Source organism: Ranitomeya imitator, chromosome 5 (genome assembly GCF_032444005.1).
Source record: "Ranitomeya imitator isolate aRanImi1 chromosome 5, aRanImi1.pri, whole genome shotgun sequence".
In the NCBI taxonomy this organism is placed as follows: domain Eukaryota; kingdom Metazoa; phylum Chordata; class Amphibia; order Anura; family Dendrobatidae; genus Ranitomeya; species Ranitomeya imitator.
Window position 1 is genome coordinate 552,900,037 of NC_091286.1, and position 23,266 is coordinate 552,923,302.

Sequence of the window (23,266 nt, forward strand, 5' to 3'; positions counted from 1 at the left end):
TCTACCCTGTCACGATATTCTAAACAGTCGGGAGGCGGTCTCCTAGTGAGAGCCCTCCACAGAAAAACAGGTGGTCCCCTCTCGGGACGTCTTAATTACCTAGTTGGTACAATATCACAGAGGATGCGTCTCCTGTCCCTTTCTCAAAGCCGTCCCCAATCCACAACTTCCTCAATCTTTCACTCTATCACTACTAGGCAATAGTCATGGGTAGGGTGGTTGAATGGAGTGCAATGACCGGTGGAGGAGGTGTGGTGTACACGAGGACGCGCAGAGTGTGACGTCTCTCAGTTGCTGGTTCGAAGCGTGGCACGGGATCGCGCTCGGTCTCACCACTCGACCGGTCACTCCCCAGACCCAAGGAGACCACAGACTAACCAATAACGGCTGAAACACTAGCAAGTGTGACACATACAGAATGTATGATCTCCACTTACTGTGTTTGGAGGGTGATCAGTCCTCGAGGTCAGCCACTACGGGTGTCGTCCACGGACTTCCAGGTATGGGTCCAGGGGGTCTCGGATCGCCGGCCACGCCCCACGTTTGTTGCGCCAAATTGTCGGGGTCGTCACGTCAATACCCTTCCTTCACCAGTCATTCCAAATCAGAATAAGAGCAGTGGTACCGGGGTGAAGAATGAGTCAGACAAAAGCTGGTTCAAACTCCGTGCCTGCTCGTGCTTCCACACGTAGTGGGAACGTCACAGCAACTTACTTTATTTTCTAATACACAACACTACATGATCTATTGGGGGAAGGTGTGCAGAGGGTGGGGATAGGCAGGGTTTAAGCAATGTATCTAGTATTCAGTCCTTCTGGTTGGTCTGACGTCATATGATGGATCCTCCTTCCTCCACGTCACTTTAAGTTTCCATTTCTCCAGAAACGATACTTTAGCTTCAGAAACGAAAGTAGATTCTTGGCAAGAACAAAAACTAAGGCAAAGGTGAATACTGGCAGCCATCTTAAATACAATTACATATGCATTAGCAAGCATGAAGGAAAACCTTATTGTTTCACAGCATAAGAATATATAAAAGTACAAAAGAGTATAAAGATATATATATTTTCACCTTGACATAGTCATGTTTGACATCAAAAGCAACGATGCCAGCAACGTTTTACATGGAGCTAACAACCAGCGAGAACGTTAAGTGAGTCGCCGTTACGTCACTGGATCGCTCCTGCATCATTCTGGAGCTGCTGTGTTTGACGTCTCTACAGCGACCTAAACAGCGACGCTCCAGCAATCGGCTCGTTGTCTATATCGCTGCAGCGTCGCTGAGTGTGACGGTACCTTAATGTGTTTGACACGCAGCAGCGATGAGGATCCCGCTGTGACATCGCTGGTCGTCGCTGAAAGTCTGGAACTTTATTTGGTCGTCAGGTAGGCGTGATTCGTCCTGTTTGACAGCAAAAGCAACGATGCCAGCAATGTTTTTCTATGGCGAGAACGATAAGTACGTCACTGGATCGCTTCTGCATCGTTCTGCTGTTACAGTATTTGACGTCTCCTAGTGACCTAAACAGCGACGCTGCATCATTGGGCATCGTTGTCTATATCGCTGCAGCGTCGCTTAATGTGACAGTACCTTTAGAAATATTGTTTATTTATCTATTTATTACTGAGATTCTGTCTATGCCTGCATAATTGTAGGGATTACCAGACACATTTGGACCGGTGGCATATGGGTTAGGTCAGCTGGCAGCACGGGATATTGTTTATCTTTATATGCAAATTGCCTCTTCTGAGAAAAAGAGGACTTAAACTCTATAGCACCACCTGCTGGAAGTAGCGATCCTACAAGTCACAATCAACGCTTTAACGAGTCATGCAATATGACTTAGGATAAAAGCCAAATCAGTATCTCAATTCGCAGACACGGTGTTTCGGGCTGTTGGCCCTCGTTAGTGCGAAGCATGAGAACTGATTTGGCTAGGTGAGAGGCTCTGCACTGGGGTCTAAGGGGTAACGTTTCTCCTTATGGAGAGTGAGATACCATCTCTGGCTTGTCAAGGTAAGGAGGCTTATTTGCCATGCAATGCTCCTCTGGGAAATATAATATGCAAATTGCCTCTTCTGAGAAAAAGAGGACTTAACTCTATAGCGCCACCTGTTGGAAGTATTGTGACTTGTATTGTGTTGATTGTGACTTGTACGATCGCTACTTCCAACAGGTGGCGCTATAGAGTTTAAGTCCTCTTTTTCTCAGAAGAGGCAATTTGCATATTATACAGTTAGGGCCAGAAATATTTGGACAGTGACACAATTTTCGCGAGTTGGGCTCTGCATGCCACTACATTGGATTTGAAATGAAACCTCTACAACAGAATTCAAGTGCAGATTGTAACGTTTAATTTGAAGGGTTGAACAAAAATATCTGATAGAAAATGTAGGAATTGTACACATTTCTTTACAAACACTCCACATTTTAGGAGGTCAAAAGTAATTGGACAAATAAACATAACCCAAACAAAATATTTTTATTTTCAATATTTTGTTGCAAATCCTTTGGAGGCAATCACTGCCTTAAGTCTGGAACCCATGGACATCACCAAACGCTGGGTTTCCTCCTTCTTAATGCTTTGCCAGGCCTTTACAGCCGCAGCCTTCAGGTCTTGCTTGTTTGTGGGTCTTTCCGTCTTAAGTCTGGATTTGAGCAAGTGAAATGCATGCTCAATTGGGTTTAGATCTGGAGATTGACTTGGCCATTGCAGAATGTTCCACTTTTTGGCACTCATGAACTCCTGGGTAGCTTTGGCTGTATGCTTGGGGTCATTGTCCATCTGTACTATGAAGCGCCGTCCAATCAACTTTGCAGCATTTGGCTGAATCTGGGCTGAAAGTATATCCCGGTACACTTCAGAATTCATCCGGCTACTCTTGTCTGCTCTTATGTCATCAATAAACACAAGTGACCCAGTGCCATTGAAAGCCATGCATGCCCATGCCATCATGTTGCCTCCACCATGTTTTACAGAGGATGTGGTGTGCCTTGGATCATGTGCCGTTCCCTTTCTTCTCCAAACTTTTTTCTTCCCATCATTCTGGTACAGGTTGATCTTTGTCTCATCTGTCCATAGAATACTTTTCCAGAACTGAGCTGGCTTCTTGAGGTGTTTTTCTGCAAATTTAACTCTGGCCTGTCTATTTTTGGTATTGATGAATGGTTTGCATCTAGATGTGAACCCTTTGTATTTACTGTCATGGAGTCTTCTCTTTACTGTTGACTTAGAGACAGATACACCTACTTCACTGAGAGTGTTCTGGACTTCAGTTGATGTTGTGAACGGGTTCTTCTTCACCAAATTAAGTATGCGGCGATCATCCACCACTGTTGTCATCCGTGGACGCCCAGGCCTTTTTGAGTTCCCAAGCTCACCAGTCAATTCCTTTTTTCTCAGAATGTACCCAACTGTTGATTTTGCTTACTCCAAGCATGTCTGCTATCTCTCTGATGGATTTTTTCTTTTTTTTCAGCCTCAGGATGTTCTGCTTCACCTCAATTGAGAGTTCCTTTGACCGCATGTTGTCTGCTCACAGCAACAGCTTCCAAATGCAAAACCACACACCTGGAATCCACCCCTGACCTTTTAACTACTTCATTGATTACAGGTTAACGAGGGAGACGCCTTCAGAGTTAATTGCAGCCCTTAGAGTCCATTGTCCAATTACTTTTGGTCCCTTGAAAAAGAGGACGCTATGCATTACAGAGCTATGATTCCTAAACCCTTTCTCCGATTTGGATGTGGAAACTATCATATTGCAGCTGGGAGTGTGCACTTTCAGCCCATATTATATATATAATTGTATTTCTGAACATGTTTTTGTAAACAGCTAAAATAACAAAACTTGTGTCACTGTCCAAATATTTCTGGCCCTAACTGTATTTCCCAGAGGAGCATTGCATGGCGAATAAGCCTCCTTAACTTGATAAGCCAGAGATGTTTATCTTTATTTATTCATATTTTTTCACCTTTATGTAATTTGCTGTGCAGTAAACGTTATTCATATTGTTGTGTATGTTTTGTTTACATTGTCATGTATATTGCCATGTTGGTCCGCTTTTTCATCTGTGTGTCCTGGGGGATTCAGGTTGGTCCATTTAGTTTTTAAATGTCTTAAATTGTATGTCCTTCTTGTTGCCCTTTTCTGTAGTGATTTGTTAATAAAATATATCATGTTTGGCTGATCTCACTAGTGTGCATATCTTTTTTTCTGTTTTTGTTTCTTGCATTTTGCTATATGCACGTGGTTGATCCCTGTATTATCATTTTGTGCGGTGCCCACCTTCTCCTATTTTTGTCACATATTGTTTTTGTAAATCCGCAGGTAAACCGCACTGCTGAATTACTGCGGTTTTTGTGCGGATTCCTATTATGGAGCAGGTGTAAACCGCAGCGGAATCTGCACAAATAATTGACATGCTGCGGAATAAACAACGCTATGTTTCCGCACGTTTTTTTTCCGCAGCATGTGCACTGCGGATTTTGTTTTATATAGGTTTACACGGTACTGTAAACGCGGGAAAACCGCTGCGAATCCGCAGCAAAATCTTCAATGTGTACACATAGCCTTAAAGGAAACCTGTCACCCCTCAGGTGTTTGTAACTAAAAGAGCCACCGTGTGCAGCACTAATGCTTCAGTTGGACAAAGTGGCTCTTTTAGTTATGCTCCCTGCACACGCTGAAATAAACACTTATAAAATGTGCCCCCTCATACCGTGAAATCGCCAGGGAGGTGGGACTTTCCTTCCTAATCAGACGCAGCACAGCCGTCATTCATACCCCCTTGGCGCTAGAGCGCCGCCTCCTCAGCGTTGTTTAAATCTGTCCCGGAGCCTGTGCTGTTATGTGATCCCTTGGGCATGCGCAGTTAGCACTGCCCGTCTTCTGACATCATTTGATGGCAGGCTGACTGCGCTGCCCGGGATCCCGCCCCGCAGTGTCTTCTGATCGCCGTGGCATGCGATTAGGGAGCGATTAGGGATCAGCTGACGCCGCACAGTCTGAAGAAGGCGGAGGGAGATGAGTGAGGGGCGAAGATATGCACTGCGCATGCCCATGAATCCCAGCCCCGCAGAATGAATAAATCAGAATACACTGCGGGGCGGGATCTCGGGCAGCGCGGCCGCACAGGCGCAGTCAGCCTGCCATCAAATGATGTCAGAAGATGGGCAGTGCTAACAGCACAGGCTCCGGGACAGATTCAAACAACGCTGAGGAGGCGGCGCCCGGCGCCAAGGGGGTATGAATGACGGCTGTGCTGCGTGTGATTAGGAAGGAAAGTCCCACCTCCCTGGCGATTTCACAGTATGAGGGGACACATTTTATAAGTGTTTATTTCAGCGTGTGCAAGGAGCATAACTAAAAGAGCCACTTTGTCTAAATGCAGCATTAGTGCTGCACAAGGTGGCTCTTTTAGTTACAAACGCCTGGGGGTTAACAGGTTCCCTTTTAAGATTTCAGTGACTTTGACAAGGGTCAAATTGTGATGGCCGGAAATTTGATCAGAAAATCTTCAAAACGTCAGATCTTGTTGAGTTGTTCACACTATGCAATGGTTAGTTACTAGTGATGAGTAAACGTGCTATGATAAAGGTGTTATCTGAGCATGTTCAAGTGCTAACCAAGTGACTTGGGCGTGCTCAAAAATGTTTGAGTCCCCGCACCTGCATGTCTCGCGGCTGTTTGACAGCCACAACACATGCAGGGATTGCCTGTTAGCAGGCGCGTGGACTCAAATTTTCTGAACATGCCGAAGTCACTTGGTTGTCACCCCAGCATGCTTGGATAATGCCTTATCTGGGCACGTTTGCTCATCACTATTAGAGCAAATTTTAGAGCACTTCATGCTTCCCTCTGCCGACAAGCTTTTTGGAGATGAATGCAGGACTTGGCACCTGTCCACATTGCCAAAAGTACCAATACCTGGTTTAAAATCAACAGTATCCCTGTGCTAGATTGGCCAACAAACTCCCCTGAACTTAACCCCATAGAGAATCTATGGAGTATTGTCAAGAGGAAGATGAGACACCAGACCCAACAATGCAGATGAGCTGAATGCTGCTATCAAAGCAACCTGAGCTTCCATAACACCTCAGCAGTGCCACAGGCTGATTGCCTCCATGCCACGCCGCATTAATGCAGTAATTGATCAAAAGTAGCCCTGACCAAGTATTGAGTTCACTTACTGAACATTCATTTCAGTAGGCCAACATTTTGGATTTTAAAATTTTTTTTTTTTTTTCAAGCTGGTGTTATAAAGTATTCTAGTTTGCTGAGATAATGACTTTTGAGTTTTTGTTGGCTGTAAGCCATAATCATCAACATTAACAGATATAAACACTTGAAATAGATCACTCTGTAATCTACTATATAATTGTCTAAGGGTCACTTCGTTCTGTCTGTCTGTCACGGTTATTCATTCGGTGATTGGTCTCGGCAGCTGCCTGTCATGGCTGCCACGACCAATCCGCGAGGGCCACAGTCCGGAAGAAAATGGCCGCTCCTTCCCCCCCGCAGTCAGTGCCCGGCGTCCGCATACTCCCCTCCGGTCAGTGCTCACACAGGGTTAATGGCAGTGTTGACCGCGGTGTAACGCACTCGGTTAACGCTGCTATTAACCCTGTGTGACCAACTTTTTACTATTCATGCTGCCTATGCAGCATGAATAGTAAAAATATCTAATGTTAAAAATATTTAAAAAAAATAAAAAATAGTTACATACTCACCCTCCGGTGGTCCCCCCGGATCAGGAACCGGCCTTTTCCGCTCCGCGCAACGCCCCGGTGACCGCTGCATGCATTGCGGTCTCGCAAGATGATGACGTACGGTCTCGCGAGACCGCTACGTCATCATCTCGTGAGACCGCAATGCAGTCTTCAGACCGGAGCGCGCGACACGCATCGGGAACCGGCCGCTTCGATCCGGAGGCTCCAGGAGATGAGTATGTAACTATTTTTTATTTAATTTTTTTTTTTTTTTTTAACAGGGATATGGTGCATACTACGTGACTGGCCAATATACTACGTGACTGGCCAATATACTACGTGACTGGCCAATATACTACGTGGCTCTGTGCTGTATACTATGTGGCTCTGTGCTGTATACTACGTGGCTCTGTGCTGTATACTACGTGACTCTGTGCTGTATACTACGTGGCTCTGTGCCGTATACTACATGACTCTGCTGTATACTACGTGGCTCTGTGCTGTATATTACGTGGCTCTGTGCTGTATACTACGTGACTAGGCAATATACTACGTGGCTGGGCAATATACTACGTGGCTGGGCAATATACTACGTGGCTGGGCAATATACTACGTGGTTGGGCAATATACTACGTGGTTGGGCAATATACTACGTGGTTGGGCAATATACTACGTGGTTGGGCAATATACTGCATCACTGGGCAATATACTACGTGGCTGGGCAATATACTACGTGGCTGGGCAATATACTACGTGGTTGGGCAATATACTACGTGGACATACATATTCTAGAATACCCGATGCGTTCGAATCGGGCCACCATCTAGTGACTCTATATAATGAGTTTCACTTTTTGTATTGAAGAACTGAAATAAATTACAGTGCCTTGCGAAAGTATTCGGCTCCCTGGAACTTTTCAGCCTTTTCCCACATATCATGCTTCAAACATAAAGATACGAAATGTAAATTTTTGGTGAAGAATCAACAGCAAGTGGAACACAATTGTGAAGTAGAACGAAATTTATTGGTTATTTTAAATTTTCGTGGAAATTCAAAAACTGAAATATTATTCGGCCTCTTTAAGTTAATTATTATTATTATTTATTATTATAGCGCCATTTATTCCATGGCTCTTTACATGTGAGGTGGGGTGTACATAATAAAAACAGGTACAATAATCTTGAACAATACAAGTCACAACTGGTACAAGAGGAGTGAGGACCCTGCGTGATTACAGCTGCAAGTTGCTTGTGGTATGTCTCTATCAGTTTTGTACATCGAGAGACTGAAATTCTTCCTTGGCAAACAGCTCGAGCTCAGTGAGGTTTGATGGGGATCGTTTGTGAACAGCAGTTTTCAGCTATTTACACAGATTCTCGATTGGATTGAGGTCTGGACTTTGACTTGGCCATTCTAACACCTGGAAACATTTATTTGTGAACCATTCCATTGTAGATTTTGCTTTGTTTGGGATCATTGTCTTGTTGGAAGACAAATCTTCGTCCCAGTCTCGGGTCTTTTGCAGACTCAAACAGGTTTTCTTCAGGAATGGTCCTGTATTTGGCTCCATCCATCTTCCCATCAATTTTAACCATTTTCCCTGTCCCTGCTGAAGAAAAGCAGGTCCAAACCATGATGCTGCCACCACCATGTTTGACAGTGAGGATGGTGTGTTCAAGGTGATGAGCTGTGTTTTCTTTACGCCAATCATATCGTTTGGCATTGTTGCCAAAAAGTTTGATTTTGGTTTCATCTGACCAGATCACCTTCTTCCACATGTTTGGTGTGTCTCCCAGGTGGCTTGTTGCAAACTTTAAATGACACTTTTTATGGATACCTTTGAGAAATGGCTTTCTTCTTGCCACTCTTCCATAAAGGCCAGATTTGTGCAGTGTACGACTGATTGTTGTCCTATGGACAGACTGTCCCACCTCAGCTGTAGATCTCTGCAGTTCATCCAGAGTGATCATGGACTTCTTGGCTGCATCTCTGATCAGTCTTCTCCTTGTTTGAGATGAAAGTTTAGAGGGACAGCAGGGTCTTGGTAAATTTGCAGTGATATGATACTCCTTCCATTTCAATATGATCGCTTGCACAGTGATCCTTGGGATGTTTAAAGTTTTGGAAATCATTTTGGATCCAAATCCAGCTTTGAACTTCTCCACAACAGTATCACGGACCTGCCTGTTGTGTTCCTTGGTCTTCATGATGCTCTCTGTGCTTCAAACGGAACCCTGATACTATCACTGAGCAGGTGCATTTATACGGAGACTTGATTACACACAGGTGGATTATATTTATCATCATTAGGCATTTAGGACAACATTGGCTCATTCAGAGATCCACAATGAACTTCTGGAGTGAGTTTGCTGCACTAAAAGTAAAGGGGCCAAATAATATTGCACGCCCCACTTTTAAGTTTTTGAATTTCCACAAAAATTTAAAATAACTAATACATTTTGTTCAACTTCACAATTTTTTTTCTTACAAATATCCCAATCTTTTTCAACCACTTACATGAAAAAAGCCATATATCTCCAATATCTACATAATCATACTGGCCTAGAGAATCATATTGCCATGTATTTTTTTTACTGTATTGTGAACACGATAAATAACAAACCCAAAAAACAATGGTGGAATTGCACTTTTTTCACTATTTCGCGCACTTGGAATTTTTTTTCCTGCTTTCCAGTACATCACATGATAACTTGAAAGGTGTGATTTTTAACAAAATTACAAAAGTAATGCCTCTTGGAAGAAGAGCAATAGTGAAAACCTGAGTCGTGGGCATAGTTTTAAGTTGATGAGAATTTTACTTTGTCATTTACAAAATGTGAAATCTGTGGTTAAATCTACTCTGAAATCTGTACGTTTATGCAAATCATAGCAACGTTATCCCTGTTACCACCACTGTAACTAACATTATTTCACAAATGCGGCTGCTTATGGAGAATTAATATTTTTCTTTTTCATTCTCAGGGATGTTTAATGGCAGAAACAAAGAAATCATGAAGACTAAGTAGAAGGAATTGAAGAATGCTTCTCCGAAATCGCTTTCTCTTACTCCTGGCCTTGGCTGCCCTTCTGGCTTTTCTGAGTATCAGCCTTCAGTTCTGTGAGTATGACTCTCCATGAAACCTTTTCTAAAAGTTAATGATTTTTAAAGGGATATTCTTGTCTTCTTAAATGGGGAAAAAGTGCTTGTAAAGTTGGCAGATTGGACGTCTTTAACAAGTGTGGAGCCACTCGACTAAAAAGTCTTTAAAATGCACCAAATGCATGAAAGTGACTTGTGCTGTTGGATCAATTTTGGGGCATTTTTAGACTGTCTTACACGATGGCCCCAATTCGTTAAGACCATCGTGGACAACGTTGGTCTTGATAAGGGGGTATGTTGGAATCAGATGCTTCAGATTTATTTAAAGGCACACGTCTGTTATTGAATCAGGTGTGTCTGAAAAGTAACGTGTACTACGCCACTAATCTTACTCAAGAGAGAGTCTGGAGTAAGATCTTTGGTGTAAGGTACGCCTCAGCATGTTATGAATTAGAGGAGCTGTGGCGTCAAACCCCTGTCCCACCCCAGCTCCTCTTATTTTGCCAGAAATGGGCATAATATGAAAACATGAAAGTCTACACAATTTTCAAGTTGATAAGGAGCAAAATTTTAGCACAAAGTATCTTACCCCAGTTTGCATCTCACAGGCAGCCAATGTGGGGGAAGGGCAGTACAGCAGAACTAACTGCACCGTTAGATGAGAACTGCAGCTGCAAATGTTTGTAAACAAAATTCAACTCTGCTGTACTGTTAGTTGTAATCAGGCATAGCTCTGCAGCTCAACTGAGAATTGTTAAAGGACAACTGCAGCTGCAGATGGGTTTGTAATAAAAGAAAATTCAGCTCTGCTGAACTGTGTTAGTTATAAGTCACAGTTCTGCAGTGAAATCAAGAGGGCAGACTGACAATTATTACTTTACTCACACAGATAATGCTCCCTGTCATTTAAAATAAGCAGCCTCTTGCGCGGTACCACCATCAGAACACTGTCGCGAAGACTCCACCACCGGGATCAGCCAAATGATCCACTGACCGCCGCCATCTTTGTACAGGAGGACCGCATAGCACTAGGGGTAGACGGGTCAAAGAAGAGAGCACAGACGGGAGAAAGTCAACACATGGAGAAAGAGAGAGTGGATAGGTGGGTGAGCACATGGGGGCTGGGAATCTCAACGCTGCAGAGCCTGCCCCCATCGTGACATTACTGCCCTCCCAATGCGATGGCATCGGGCCTCCATCTAGTTTATATATAATTGCGTACTATAGAGTTGAGAAGCATAATAAAAATGACACTGAAGTATAATATAAATTACATTTATTAAAAGATGAAAGTATTGTATATCTTGAATCTCCTGTTCCGAAGCATAATCATATATGGCTGATTACAGATACAACTACTATTCCAAATATGCACTATACAGTCTGTATTACGCTATTATGAGCCCTAGATTGCTGTACAGTCCTACAAACAGCACCTCCTGGTAACTAGAAGCTGTTCCTGTACTACCTAAGGTATATTACTATACTTGGTCTTCTCTCACTTTCCCCCATAGTTGGCTACTCACCTGCCAACAGTGGCAGGTGAGTAGCATCTAGCATAGTCAATTGGCAATGGTGGTATGGCAACACCATCTTTATAAATGCTCCCACTGCCCGCCAAAGTAGCATGTCCCCCCAACTAGTCAGCAAAAGGGAGCTTGTCTTTAAAACTGTCCCACTGATTGAGGAAGTTGTGTGCAGGACAGGCTTTCATTGCTTGTCATGGGGGTACATGTACTGACTAGTTAGGATGTCGGTGCTCCTGAAGGGTTCTAGCGTCGACGTTGTAGATCACCCCCTGTTGTAACGTTGTGTAAAATCGGTGATCACAAACTCTTCCCTGGAGATCCGAAAGTACAGTAAGGATGGAATTTCATTGAATCCCTTGGTCCTAAATGATCCTGGATTGTAATCCCACAGAAACGTGCCCCGGCAGTGGCTTTATAGGATGCCGGCAGCACTTGGGTCTATCTGATCAATGTTGCTTCCTTATCAATGTATCTCAAGCTGGGACTAGAGGGCTGAGGGAATGGATGAGTGACCGATAGGAAGCCGGCATGGCGTCTGTAGGGGGACGCGCTTCTCGTGCAGTATATACATATACATTCCTATTGGAACAGAGTGACCGATAGGGAGCCGGCATGGAGTCTGTAGGGGGACGCGCTTCTCGTGCAGTATATACATATACATTCCTATTGGAACAGAGTGACTGATAGGGAGCCGGCATGGAGTCTGTAGGGGGACGCGCTTCTCGTGCAGTATATACATATACATTCCTATTGGAACAGAGTGACCGATAGGGAGCCGGCATGGAGTCTGTAGGGGGACGAGCTTCTCGTGCAGTATATACGTATACATTCCTATTGGAACAGAGTGACCGATAGGAAGCCGGCATGGAGTCTGTAGGGGGATGCGCTTCTCGTGCAGTATATACATATACATTCCTATTGGAACAGAGTGACCGATAGGAAGCCGGCATGGAGTCTGTAGGGGGACGAGCTTCTCGTGCAGTATACACATATACATTCCTATTGGAACAGAGTGACTGATAGGGAGCCGGCATGGAGTCTGTAGGGGGACGCGCTTCTCGTGCAGTATATACATATACATTCCTATTGGAACAGAGTGACTGATAGGGAGCCGGCATGGAGTCTGTAGGGGGATGCGCTTCTCCTGCAGTATATACATATACATTCCTATTGGAACAGAGTGACCGATAGGGAGCCGGCATGGAGTCTGTAGGGGGACGCGCTTCTCCTGCAGTGTATACATATACATTCCTATTGGAACAGAGTGACTGATAGGAAGCCGGCATGGAGTCTGTAGGGGGACGCGCTTCTCGTGCAGTATCTATATATATAATTGTCTAAGGGTTTTTCCGTCTCTGTCTGTCTGTCTTTCTTTCGGTCTGTCTGTCTGTCCTGGAAATCCCGCCTCTCTGATTGGTCGAGGCCACCAGGCCTCGACCAATCAGCGATCGGCACAGCGACGATGATGTCATAAAGGACGTAGACATCCCGCGTCTCTGATTGGTCGAGGCCTGGCGGCCTCGACCAATCAGCAACGGGCACAGCGACGATGATGTCATAATGGTTGCCATGGCGACGATGATGTCATAAAGGTTGCCTCGACCAATCAGCGACGGGAACAGCGACGATGATGTCATAATGGTTGCCATGGCGACAATTATGTCATAAAGGTTGCCTCGACTAATCAGCAACGGGCACAGCGACGATGATGTCATAATGGTTGCCATGGCGACGATGATGTCATAAAGGTTGCCTCGACCAATCAGCGACGGGCACAGTGTGCCGCGAATTCTGGAATCATCATGGTCCATATACTACGGGGACATGCATAATCTAGAATACCCGATGCATTAGAATCGGGCCACAATCTAGTATACATATACATTCCTATTGGAACAGAGTGACTGATAGGGAGCCGGCATGGAGTCTGTAGGGGGATGCGCTTCTCCTGCAGTATATACATATACATTCCTATTGGAACAGAGTGACCGATAGGGAGCCGGCATGGAGTCTGTAGGGGGACGCGCTTCTCCTGCAGTGTATACATATACATTCCTATTGGAACAGAGTGACTGATAGGAAGCCGGCATGGAGTCTGTAGGGGGACGCGCTTCTCGTGCAGTATCTATATATATATAATTGTCTAAGGGTTTTTCCGTCTGTCTGTCTTTCTGTCTGTCTGTCTTTCTTTCTGTCTGTCTGTCTGTCCTGGAAATCCCGCCTCTCTGATTGGTCGAGGCCGCCAGGCCTCGACCAATCAGCAACGGGCACAGCGACGATGATGTCATAATGGTTGCCATGGCGATGATGTCATAAAGGTTGCCTCGACCAATCAGCGACGGGCACAGTCTGCTGCGAATTCTGGAATCATCATTGTCCATATACTACGGGGACATGCATAATCTAGAATACCCGATGCGTTAGAATCGGGCCACAATCTAGTATACATATACATTCCTATTGGAACAGAGTGACTGATAGGAAGCCGGCATGGAGTCTGTAGGGGGACGTGCTTCTCGTGCAGTGTATACATATACATTCCTATTGGAACAGAGTGACCGATAGGAAGCCGGCATGGAGTCTGTAGGGAGACGCGCTTCTCGTGCAGTGTATACATATACATTCCTATTGGAACAGAAATGCTTTCTACTCATACCACTGATAACCAATAAATGAGACTGATCGGTAATCGCCACGTATTGGTGCACAGATCTATCGGCCTGTATGATATGTGGAGGATCTTAAACCTAGCAGAATCTTCTAAGGGGTCATTCCATGGTAGCTTACGTTACAACACAATATAGTAACTTACGTTACAAAGATGATGGTAACTTACCTTACAATAAGTTTAATCCAATGGATGGTAACATATTGTACTGTAAGTTACCATCAGCTTAGTAACGTAAGTTATCTATACTTCTTGTAATAAAAACTGTTGCTTTTAACTTGAGAGGTTAAAATAAATTTTTTAAAGTTGCTGGGACTATGGCATTTTAATACAATAAAAATAGTGCTTCTCCCCTGTTTACCAATTGCCTTGCCTTTTTTGTAACGTAAGTTACCAAGTAATAACACTGTATTTTGTATTTAATTTTATTTTGAAAAATCTGTGTTGAAATCTATTGAGAATAGTTTCATGTACAATATCCATTCACTCCATTTTGTGCGTGCCTTCAAAGAACACTTGAAGACACAAAAGAGCATAGTAAAACCAAAAACACTCAGTTTCAAAAAATCAGAGTAATCCGCAAGTGCTAGTAAAAAGATGTAGCAAACAGGATATTTGGTTGATACGTTTTTGCAAAAAATGTATACTAAGCTGCTCCACCAAACGTCAAGGTATACCTATATCAGAGCAGTCCTAACTGATGTATGCAATCCCTATCTGATGTATTTAAAAACCTGATCATTTGTATATTACCTGTGTGAACAGGGTTCAGAGAGGAAAAGTCCATGTGGACATGCTGAGTGGAACAGCTTTTGTGCAGATAGCCCAAGAGGGGCTGTTTTCTGTTTCCTGCCTTCAAAGAACAGTCTGTAGCCTGTTTTTGGCTTGTGAATGTAACGTGAGTCACCATGGAATGACCCTAAAGGCCCCGTCACACTTAGCGACGCTTAAGCGATCCCGACAATGATATGACCTGTCAGGGATCGTTGCTGCGTCGCTGTGTGGTCGCTGGTGAGATGTCAAACAGTGAGATCTCCCCAACGACGCAGCAGCGATGTAGCGACCTGTACAACGATGCTATTTCATGACGATTCAATGGGACGTCCTGTCAACGAGGTCGTTGGTAAGGTGTCAAACACAGCGATGTGTGCTACCCAGCGGGACCTCAACGATCAAAAAACGGTCCAGGCCATTCCGACACGACCAGCACCGCTGTGCTCTGCTTTACGGCCTTCCGGCGCTCACAGTCAGTGCGGGAAGCTGACTGCGAGGGACGCGACAGACACCGGAATGTAAGTATGTAGTGTTTGTTTCTTTTAGGTAACCAGGGTAAATATTGGGTTACTAAGCGCGGCCCTGCGCTTAGTAACCCGATGTTTACCCTGGTTACCCGGGGACCTCGGCATCACACAGACAGCTCTCCAGCGACCACACAGCGACGCTGCAGCGATCGGCATCGTTGTCTATATCGCTGCAGCATCGCTTAATGTGACGGTACCCTTATGGCATCTGACTCTCTTGGGCTTATACAGGGTCAATACTAGTCACTATGACTGCTAGAAAATGACAACTCGCTTCTAGGCTGAGGCTGCCAAGGCTGTTGTTGAAACCTCCCCTTACTTCCTCAGTCATATCACTACATTAGTGTCTGTTAAAGTGAAAAGTCTACATAAGTCTGTGGTCACTCCGAGTTCTGCAAGCCTCGTCACTTTATATGATCTCTCCGAGATCTGCAAGCCTCGTTACTTTGTCCGATCACTCCGAGATCTGCAAGCCTCGTCACTTTGTCCAATCACTCCGAGATCTGCAAGCCTCGTCACTTTGTATGTTCACTCTGAGATCTGCAAGCTTCGTCACTTTATGTTCACTCCGGGATCTGCAAGCCTCGTCACTTTGTATGATCACGCCGAGATCTGCAAGCCTCATCACTTTGTCCGATCACTCCGAGATCTGCAAGCCTTGTCACTTTGTATGATCACTCCGAGATCTGCAAGCCTTGTCACTTTGTATGATCACTCCGAGATCTGCAAGCCTCATCACTTTGTCCGATCACTCCGAGATCTGCAAGCCTTGTCACTTTGTATGATCACTCCGAGATCTGCAAGCCTTGTCACTTTGTATGATCACTCCGAGATCTGCAAGCCTCATCCATCTTCTATTCCTGGGATGCTTTCCCCCCAGAATCACCTTATAGCGCAGTCCTCTTCCATCCCGCTCCAACATAATATTGTGTAGGTCTCTTGCTGGTATTACAGCTCTGATCAGACATACCCATGGACTGAATGTTGCATGGCGGCCTTCATAGAGTAAATACATTTTCCAGTACATCCCACAGATACTCGATCAATTGAATTGACACCTTAAACTCTTTTATTAAATTCCTCAGACTATTCCGTAACAATTTTGCCTGTCACATTACTATATTGTCACCGCCATTGGGGAATACCAATACCAAGAACGGGTGTACTACTTGGTCTGCAACAATCTCCTATCTATATAATCATCTATGGGGTACTTCCGTCTGTCTTTCTGTCTGTAACGGAAATCCCGCATCGCTGATTGGTCGCGGCCGGCAAGCCCTGACCTATCAGCGACAGGCTTTGTCTGGCCCCTCCCTACTCTCCAAGTCAGTGCCCCCTCCCTACTCCTCTCCAGTCCGTGCCAGTGTGTCGCCCAATCCCGGACCAACTTTTTACTATTGATGCTGCCTATGCAGCATCAATAGTAAAAAGATATAATGTTAAAAATAATTTAAAAAAATTAAAAAAATTGTGCTATTCTTACCTTCCACCGTCCACCGATGCGCGCGGTGCTGCCGCCAGCTTCCGTTCCCGGTGATGCATTGCGAAATTAGCCAGATGACTTAGTTGTCTCGCAAGACCGCTAAGTCATCTGGGTAATTTCACAATGCATCACTGGGAACGGAAGCTGGCAGCAGCATCGGCGCAGCTTCGCTGGATGGCGGAGGGTGAGTATATAACTATTTTTTATTTTTATTTGGGAAGGCACTTGATGAGATTCTAGAGAAGGCTGCGGATAAGAAGAAACACTTCCCACCTCCCCCCTTCTCAAGACGGCGGTGGAGTGATAACCGGCGTTCCTTTCGGGGTTCAGGAAAATCAGGCCGGGGGATAGATCCGCCCGTGGGAAGCCCTGGGGTGAGAGAAGAGAAAGAGGATATCTCTTTAATAAGCCTCCTCAGAAATCAGACCCCAAACAATAACAATGACGCCGATATCCGGGTGGGAGGAAGACTTCGTTTTTTTGTCCACCAATGGAAAAAATTGCAGACATCACAGTGGGTAGTATCCCTACTAACCGAAGGCCTGCGTCTAAATTTCACCTCCCTCCCTCCTCATCGAGTAAAGGTCACCCATGTCACAAAAAGGAATCAAGCAATATTGGGAAGGGAAGTTCATCTCAGGGAGAAGCAAGTTCTCGTAGAAGTACCAACACAAGAAGTTGGGAAAGAATATTACAGTACCCTATTCCTCACACCGAAGCCAGATGGTTCGCTAAGAACGATCTTCAATCTGAAATCCCTAAACCAATACATCAAGGTAGACAAATTCAAAATGGAGACGTTAAAAACTACAACAAAGCTGCTATATCCAGGCTGTTACATGGCAGTAATAGACCTCACAGATGCCTATTATCACATCCCCATCTGTGTAGAACATCAACAATTCCTAAGACTAATAGTAGAAATAAATCAAATCCCCACTCATCTACAGTACCAGTGTCTCCCCTTCGGGGTGTCTGTGGCTCCCAGAATTTTTACAAAAATAATTTCAGATAGCGTCGCTGGTAAGAAAGGAAAATATCTTACTAATACCATATCTAGACGACTTTCTCCTTGTGGCGGACAGCCAGGAAGAATGCGTACTAGTAGTCTCAAAAGTACGGGACCTATTATCCAGATTGGGGTGGCTGATCAATGTAAAAAAATCAAAGATGCATCCAGTCCAGATACAGGAATTCTTAGGAATTCAACTGGACTCAGTCAGGCAAATTTGTATCCTTCCGGACAGGAAGATCAACGCCATAAAACAAAAGATAAAACGGACGCAATCAGGCCGGCCTATCTTGTTAAGAGAAGCCATGTCCCTTCTGGGGATGTTGACAGCCACAATCCCAGCGGTTCGGTGGGCACAAATACATTCAAGGGAGTTGCAATGGCAAATACTGACCGAACAGGCAAAAGATCCCCACAATCTAAATCAAAAAATCGTTCTATGGCCACAAGTACAGGACTCTTTAATTTGGTGGCTAAAAATAGAAAATGTAAAAAACGGGGTACCGTGGTCAGCCCAAGATCCGGTGGTCTTAACCACGGATGCAAGCCCTTTCGGCTGGGGACACATTTAGAACATCAAATTCTGCAAGGGAGATGGGATCCTCAGATGGAGTCAGCATCCTCCAACCTAAAGGAGCTAACAGCAGTAAGGCTAGCAGTTCTGCAAGCAGAAGAAATTGTCGAAGGGAAACACCTAGTGGTCTTGTCCGACAACAGCACGGCAGTCTCCTACATAAATCGTCAGGGGGAACAAGGTCAAGATCCCTGTTAGAAGAAACCAAAAGACTGTTTTCTTGGGCAGAAAATCACCTCCTATCTTTGACGAGTACCCATCTGAAAGGAACAAGCAATCTTGTTGCAGACTTCTTAAGCAGGCATATACTACATCAGAACGAATGGTCTTTAAACCAGGAAATTTTGGGGGAAATCTGTGCCCTTTGGGGTACCCCACAAATAGATCTCTTTGCCACAAAGCAAAACCGAAAGGTAGAAAGGTTCTATTCCCTGAACCCGCGAGAGAACCCAGAAGGAGTAGATGCGCTGTTACACCAATGGGATTTCCATCAGGCCTACGCGTTTCCTCAGTTTCTGCTGATACCGACAGTGTTGAAGAAGATCCGGGAGGAGGGAACACGAATAATACTGATTGCACCCTTCTGGCCGAAGAGGGCCTGGTTCACCTGGCTCAGGCGTATGTCCATATCGGACCCATGGATCCTTCCAGAAGTGCCGAACCTTCTACATCAGGGTCCAGTGTTCCATCCTCAAGTACACAATCTGCATCTCACTGCTTGGAACTTGAGAGGGGGCTTCTACTAGGAAAAGGTTTCTCAGCTCCATTAGTTTCTACTCTGCTATCCAGCAGGAAAAAAACTACATCTAATAAATATCAAAAAATCTGGGAGAAATTTCTAGAGTTCTCAGGGCGACGCCTATCAACCACCACTCAGAAAGTCCCAATAAAAGAAGTCTTAGAGTTCCTCCAAAAAGGTCTGGAACGAGGGTTATCTACCAGCACCCTAAAGGTGCAAGTTTCAGCGCTCGGCGCGTTATTTGGCGGATCACCCCTGGGTGTACAGGTTCATCCGAGCCGCCTCCTCGGCCAGACCATTTAAACCTCGGCCAAAAGTTGCTCCCTGGGATCTAAATTTAGTGCTCCAGGCCTTAACTTGTCCTCCTTTTGAGCCTCTTAGCTCCATATCAGAAAAAATCCTAACCCTAAAAACGGTTCTCCTGGTTGCCCTGATGTCTGCCCGACGCATTAGTGAGATTCAGGCTATATCTATTGATCCTCCATACACTACAATTCTGGAGGATAGAGTAATAATCAAAACTTACCCGGCCTTCTTACCAAAGGTCAATTCAAAATTACACAGGGACCAGGAGATTGTTTTACCTTCATTTTGTTCGAATCCAAAATCCCAGGGAGAACAAACCTTTCATTGCCTGGACGTCAGACGTTGCCTAATCCAATACCTGGAGGTGACAAAATCATGGCGACAATCTTCAGCCCTTTTTGTTTCCTTTCAGGGAGCAAACAGGGGTAAAAAAGCCACGAAATCTACTATTGCTCGGTGGCTCCGCATGGCTATTGCACTCTCTTACTCTTCTGCAGGGCAATGCCCTCCACTAGAGGTGACATCACACTCCACAAGAGCTATCGCCACATCCTGGGCGGAGAGGGCAAACGCGTCAATAGAGCAAATTTGTAATGCGGCGGTATGGTCTTCACCCTCTACCTTCTTTCGCCACTATAGGTTAAACTTGGGGCTTTCAAGTCTTGCCTTTGGGAGGAAAGTCTTATCGGCTGTTGTCCCACCCTAGGAGTTCTTCTTCTTCTATTTTCTCCTCTCACGTTGGTGCCGTCGTGGGGAAGGGAAAAAATGATAATTACTTACGGGTAATTTGATTTTCCAGATCCATGACGGCACCGTATTAATTCCCGCCCTGTCTTGGTGATGGTTGTTTTGCACAAAAAAAAAAAAAAAAAAGTATATGTATATAAAATGTATATATGAAAAAAAAAAAAAAAAAAAAAAAAAAATATATATATATATATATATATATGTAAAAAAAAAAAGGGGTATACGTATATAATGTGCCCCTGCTCTGCATTTTTGTTTTTTAAACCCATCCAATTGTAGAGCTTATCAAGATCTATTGATTGAGATTACGGTAACTTATTTAGTGGGGAAAACCTCTTAAAGCCTCTCTCGTTTATCCAATCCTTAGCAAAAATAGACTCCCTCAGGTGAAAATTCGGCGATATGATCTCTGCAGGATTTCTACAAGGATATTCGGGAACGGAGCGCACACTATACCCGGTAGATGCCGACTGTGTTATACATTTGACAATTGCCTGGCACAGCAGCAGTTGACGAAAAGATAAAAAAAATGTGGCTCTGGAAGAAGGAGAAGGGAAAAAAATATGAAAAATGAAAAGAAAAATTACCTGGTCATGAAGGGGTTAATAAGGAATTAAGCACAAGAACAAGAGGAAAGAGAACATACCTTGTACCCTTATAAGCGATACTTTATAATGAGTAAAGGCTCTGGACCCGGCCATAATGGACAAATCGATGTCTAGCAGCTTACATCAGGTATCCCCCAGACGCACAGGTGCCATATTGGCTGACAGAAGCCGAAGAAAGGTGGATGTCATGAACACAAAAAGCGGAATTCACAAAAATATGCCTACACACAGGAAAATAAGTCTGGTTTCACAATAAAAAAAATGTAGACATTATTAAATAGATCTTAGACCTGATGGGCCTGGTATACTTGCGTTAAAAATTCCATTTCAGAAAGGCTGCATATTAATAGCTCATTTTAATATAAGCATGGAAACGTTCAGAAAAAAAACTATAACTCGAACATGGTACAGCAGCCTCATCCGGTCTAAAAAGATGTATTTAATAGTTTACAGTCCTGACCGAAAGCTTTGTGACGGAAACAATTTTTGGTGTTCACAAAGTTTTTCTGTATCAGTGTTTTTGCTCCTTAAATTAATTGATGCAAAAATGAATACACCCCAAATCATACTACAGCTAGTAGTTTGTTCCACAATTAATTATTCCACTTCCACAATTAGTGACAACACCAAGTATTCTAGATAGTACCTGTAACTGGGTCTACCAAGCTGGGGTACCTCTTTCAGTACCACCCCGTGTTTCAGGAGGTCCACTCTTCTTTGGCTGGAGTCTGAATGAAGGACGCTGGCTGGAATTCCTTGATTACATGAGCGCATATAAAATCTCACTGCTTCTCCATGTATTTCCAGTCTGACCACACTTTATTCACAGGGCACAGAATATATCATACAGATACAGAGGGCGGGCCAATTGAAAAGCGGCAGGCCAGACATACATTACAATAGCCGCAGGGGGCCGGAGCCTGCCGATATTTACTGTGGGAATTACAAAGGTGGGGGGAGGACAGAAGGGGAATATCTTGTCCCCTCTGCCCAGGGGCGCAGCCTGTGGGCTGATGCATCTCACATGGAACCTATTATACATACATATAACTGCACAACATATTCTGGGTGCTGAGTGGTTCCGTAACACGTAACAGTACCAGTCTTTTAGAAAAATCCGGAAGGTATTGTTTTTTGCCGAGGAGGCTTTGCACCCACCTTACTCTGGGTCTGCTCCTGCTTTTCTATTTCTTGTATAATACATAAATGTATACACATGCAGTGGCATGTGAAAATTTGGGCACCCCTGCTCAAAATGACTGGTGTTGTGAACCGTTATGCGCACTGAAGATGATATGATCTCTAAAAGGGCTAAAGTGAAAGATGACACATTTCCTTGTGTATTTTATGCAAAATATGTATGTATTTTCATCTTTTACACTTTAAAAATTACAAAAAGGAAAATGGGCCGATGCAAAAGTTTGGGCAGCCTACATAGTTAGTACTTAGTTGCATCCCCTTTTGCAAGTATTACCACTTGTAAATTCTTTTTGTAGCCAGCCAAGGGTCTTTCAATTCTTGTTTGAGGGATTTTTGTCCATTCTTCCAGTTCTATGAGATTACCGGGTTATTTTGCATGCACTGCTGTTTGGAGGTCTTGCAACAGATTTTCAATGATGATCAGATCAGGGGACTGTGAGGGCCATTGTAAAACCTTCAGCTTGAGCCTTTTGAATTAGTCTGTTGTGGATTTTGACATGTGCTTAGGATCATTATTCATTTGTAGAAGCCATCTTCTTTTCAACTTCAGTATCTTTACAGATGGTGTTATGTTTTATATCAACAATTTGTTGAAATTTCATTGAATCCATTCTTCCCTCTACCCATGAAATGTTTCTCATGCCATTGGCTGCAACAAAACCCCAAAGCATAATTGATCCACCCCCATTTTTAATAGTTGGTGAGATGTTCTTTTCCTGAAATTCTGTGCCTTTTATTCTTCACACATACCTTTGATCATTGTGGCCAAAGAGTTCTATTATAATCTCATTGGTCCACAGGACTTGTTTACAAAATGTATCAGGCTTGTTTAGATGTTTTTTTGCATACTTCCGGTGCTGAATTTTATGGTGAAGACGCAGGGGAGGTTTTATTCTGATGACTCTAACATGAAGGCCATATTTGTGCAGGTGTCTCTGAAGTTGTGGTACATTGTTCTATTGTTCAGTCTGCTAAATCTTTCTGAAAGTCTTTTGCAGTCAAGCTGGGGTTTTGATTTGCCTCTTTAGCAATCCTACATGCAGCTCTCACTGAAATTTTGTTTGGGTCTTCCAAACCTTATCTTGACCTCCATTGTTCCTGATAACTGCAATTTCTTAATTCCATTTCAGACTGAGGAAAGGGCAACTTGAAAGCACTTTGCTATCTTCTTATAGTCTTCTGCTTTGTGGGCCTCCACCATTTTCATTTTCAGAGTGCTAGGCAGCTTCTTAGAAGAATCCATTGCTGCTGTTTTTTGGCAGAAGGTTAGAGGAGGCTGGGTTTTT

General features: G+C 44.1%; 1 protein-coding gene across 2 annotated transcripts in view; it reads left to right on the plus strand.

The window, feature by feature from the left end:
• The window catches only part of PXYLP1 (2-phosphoxylose phosphatase 1), a 113,263-nt gene that overhangs the window by 64,477 nt on the left and 25,520 nt on the right, over positions 1-23,266 (plus strand). Inside the window, exons 1-2 of one of the 2 annotated variants that reach the window (XM_069727636.1) lie at positions 9,699-9,831; positions 10,703-10,915. Coding sequence is in view for 1 of the 2 variants with exons in the window: in XM_069727635.1 (XP_069583736.1) it covers positions 9,753-9,831 (79 nt within the window). In the remaining variant the exon portion in view is untranslated. Of the gene's footprint in view, positions 1-9,695; positions 9,832-10,702; positions 10,916-23,266 lie in introns of those variants that run through there. The other variant, XM_069727635.1, reaches the window with a different exon arrangement.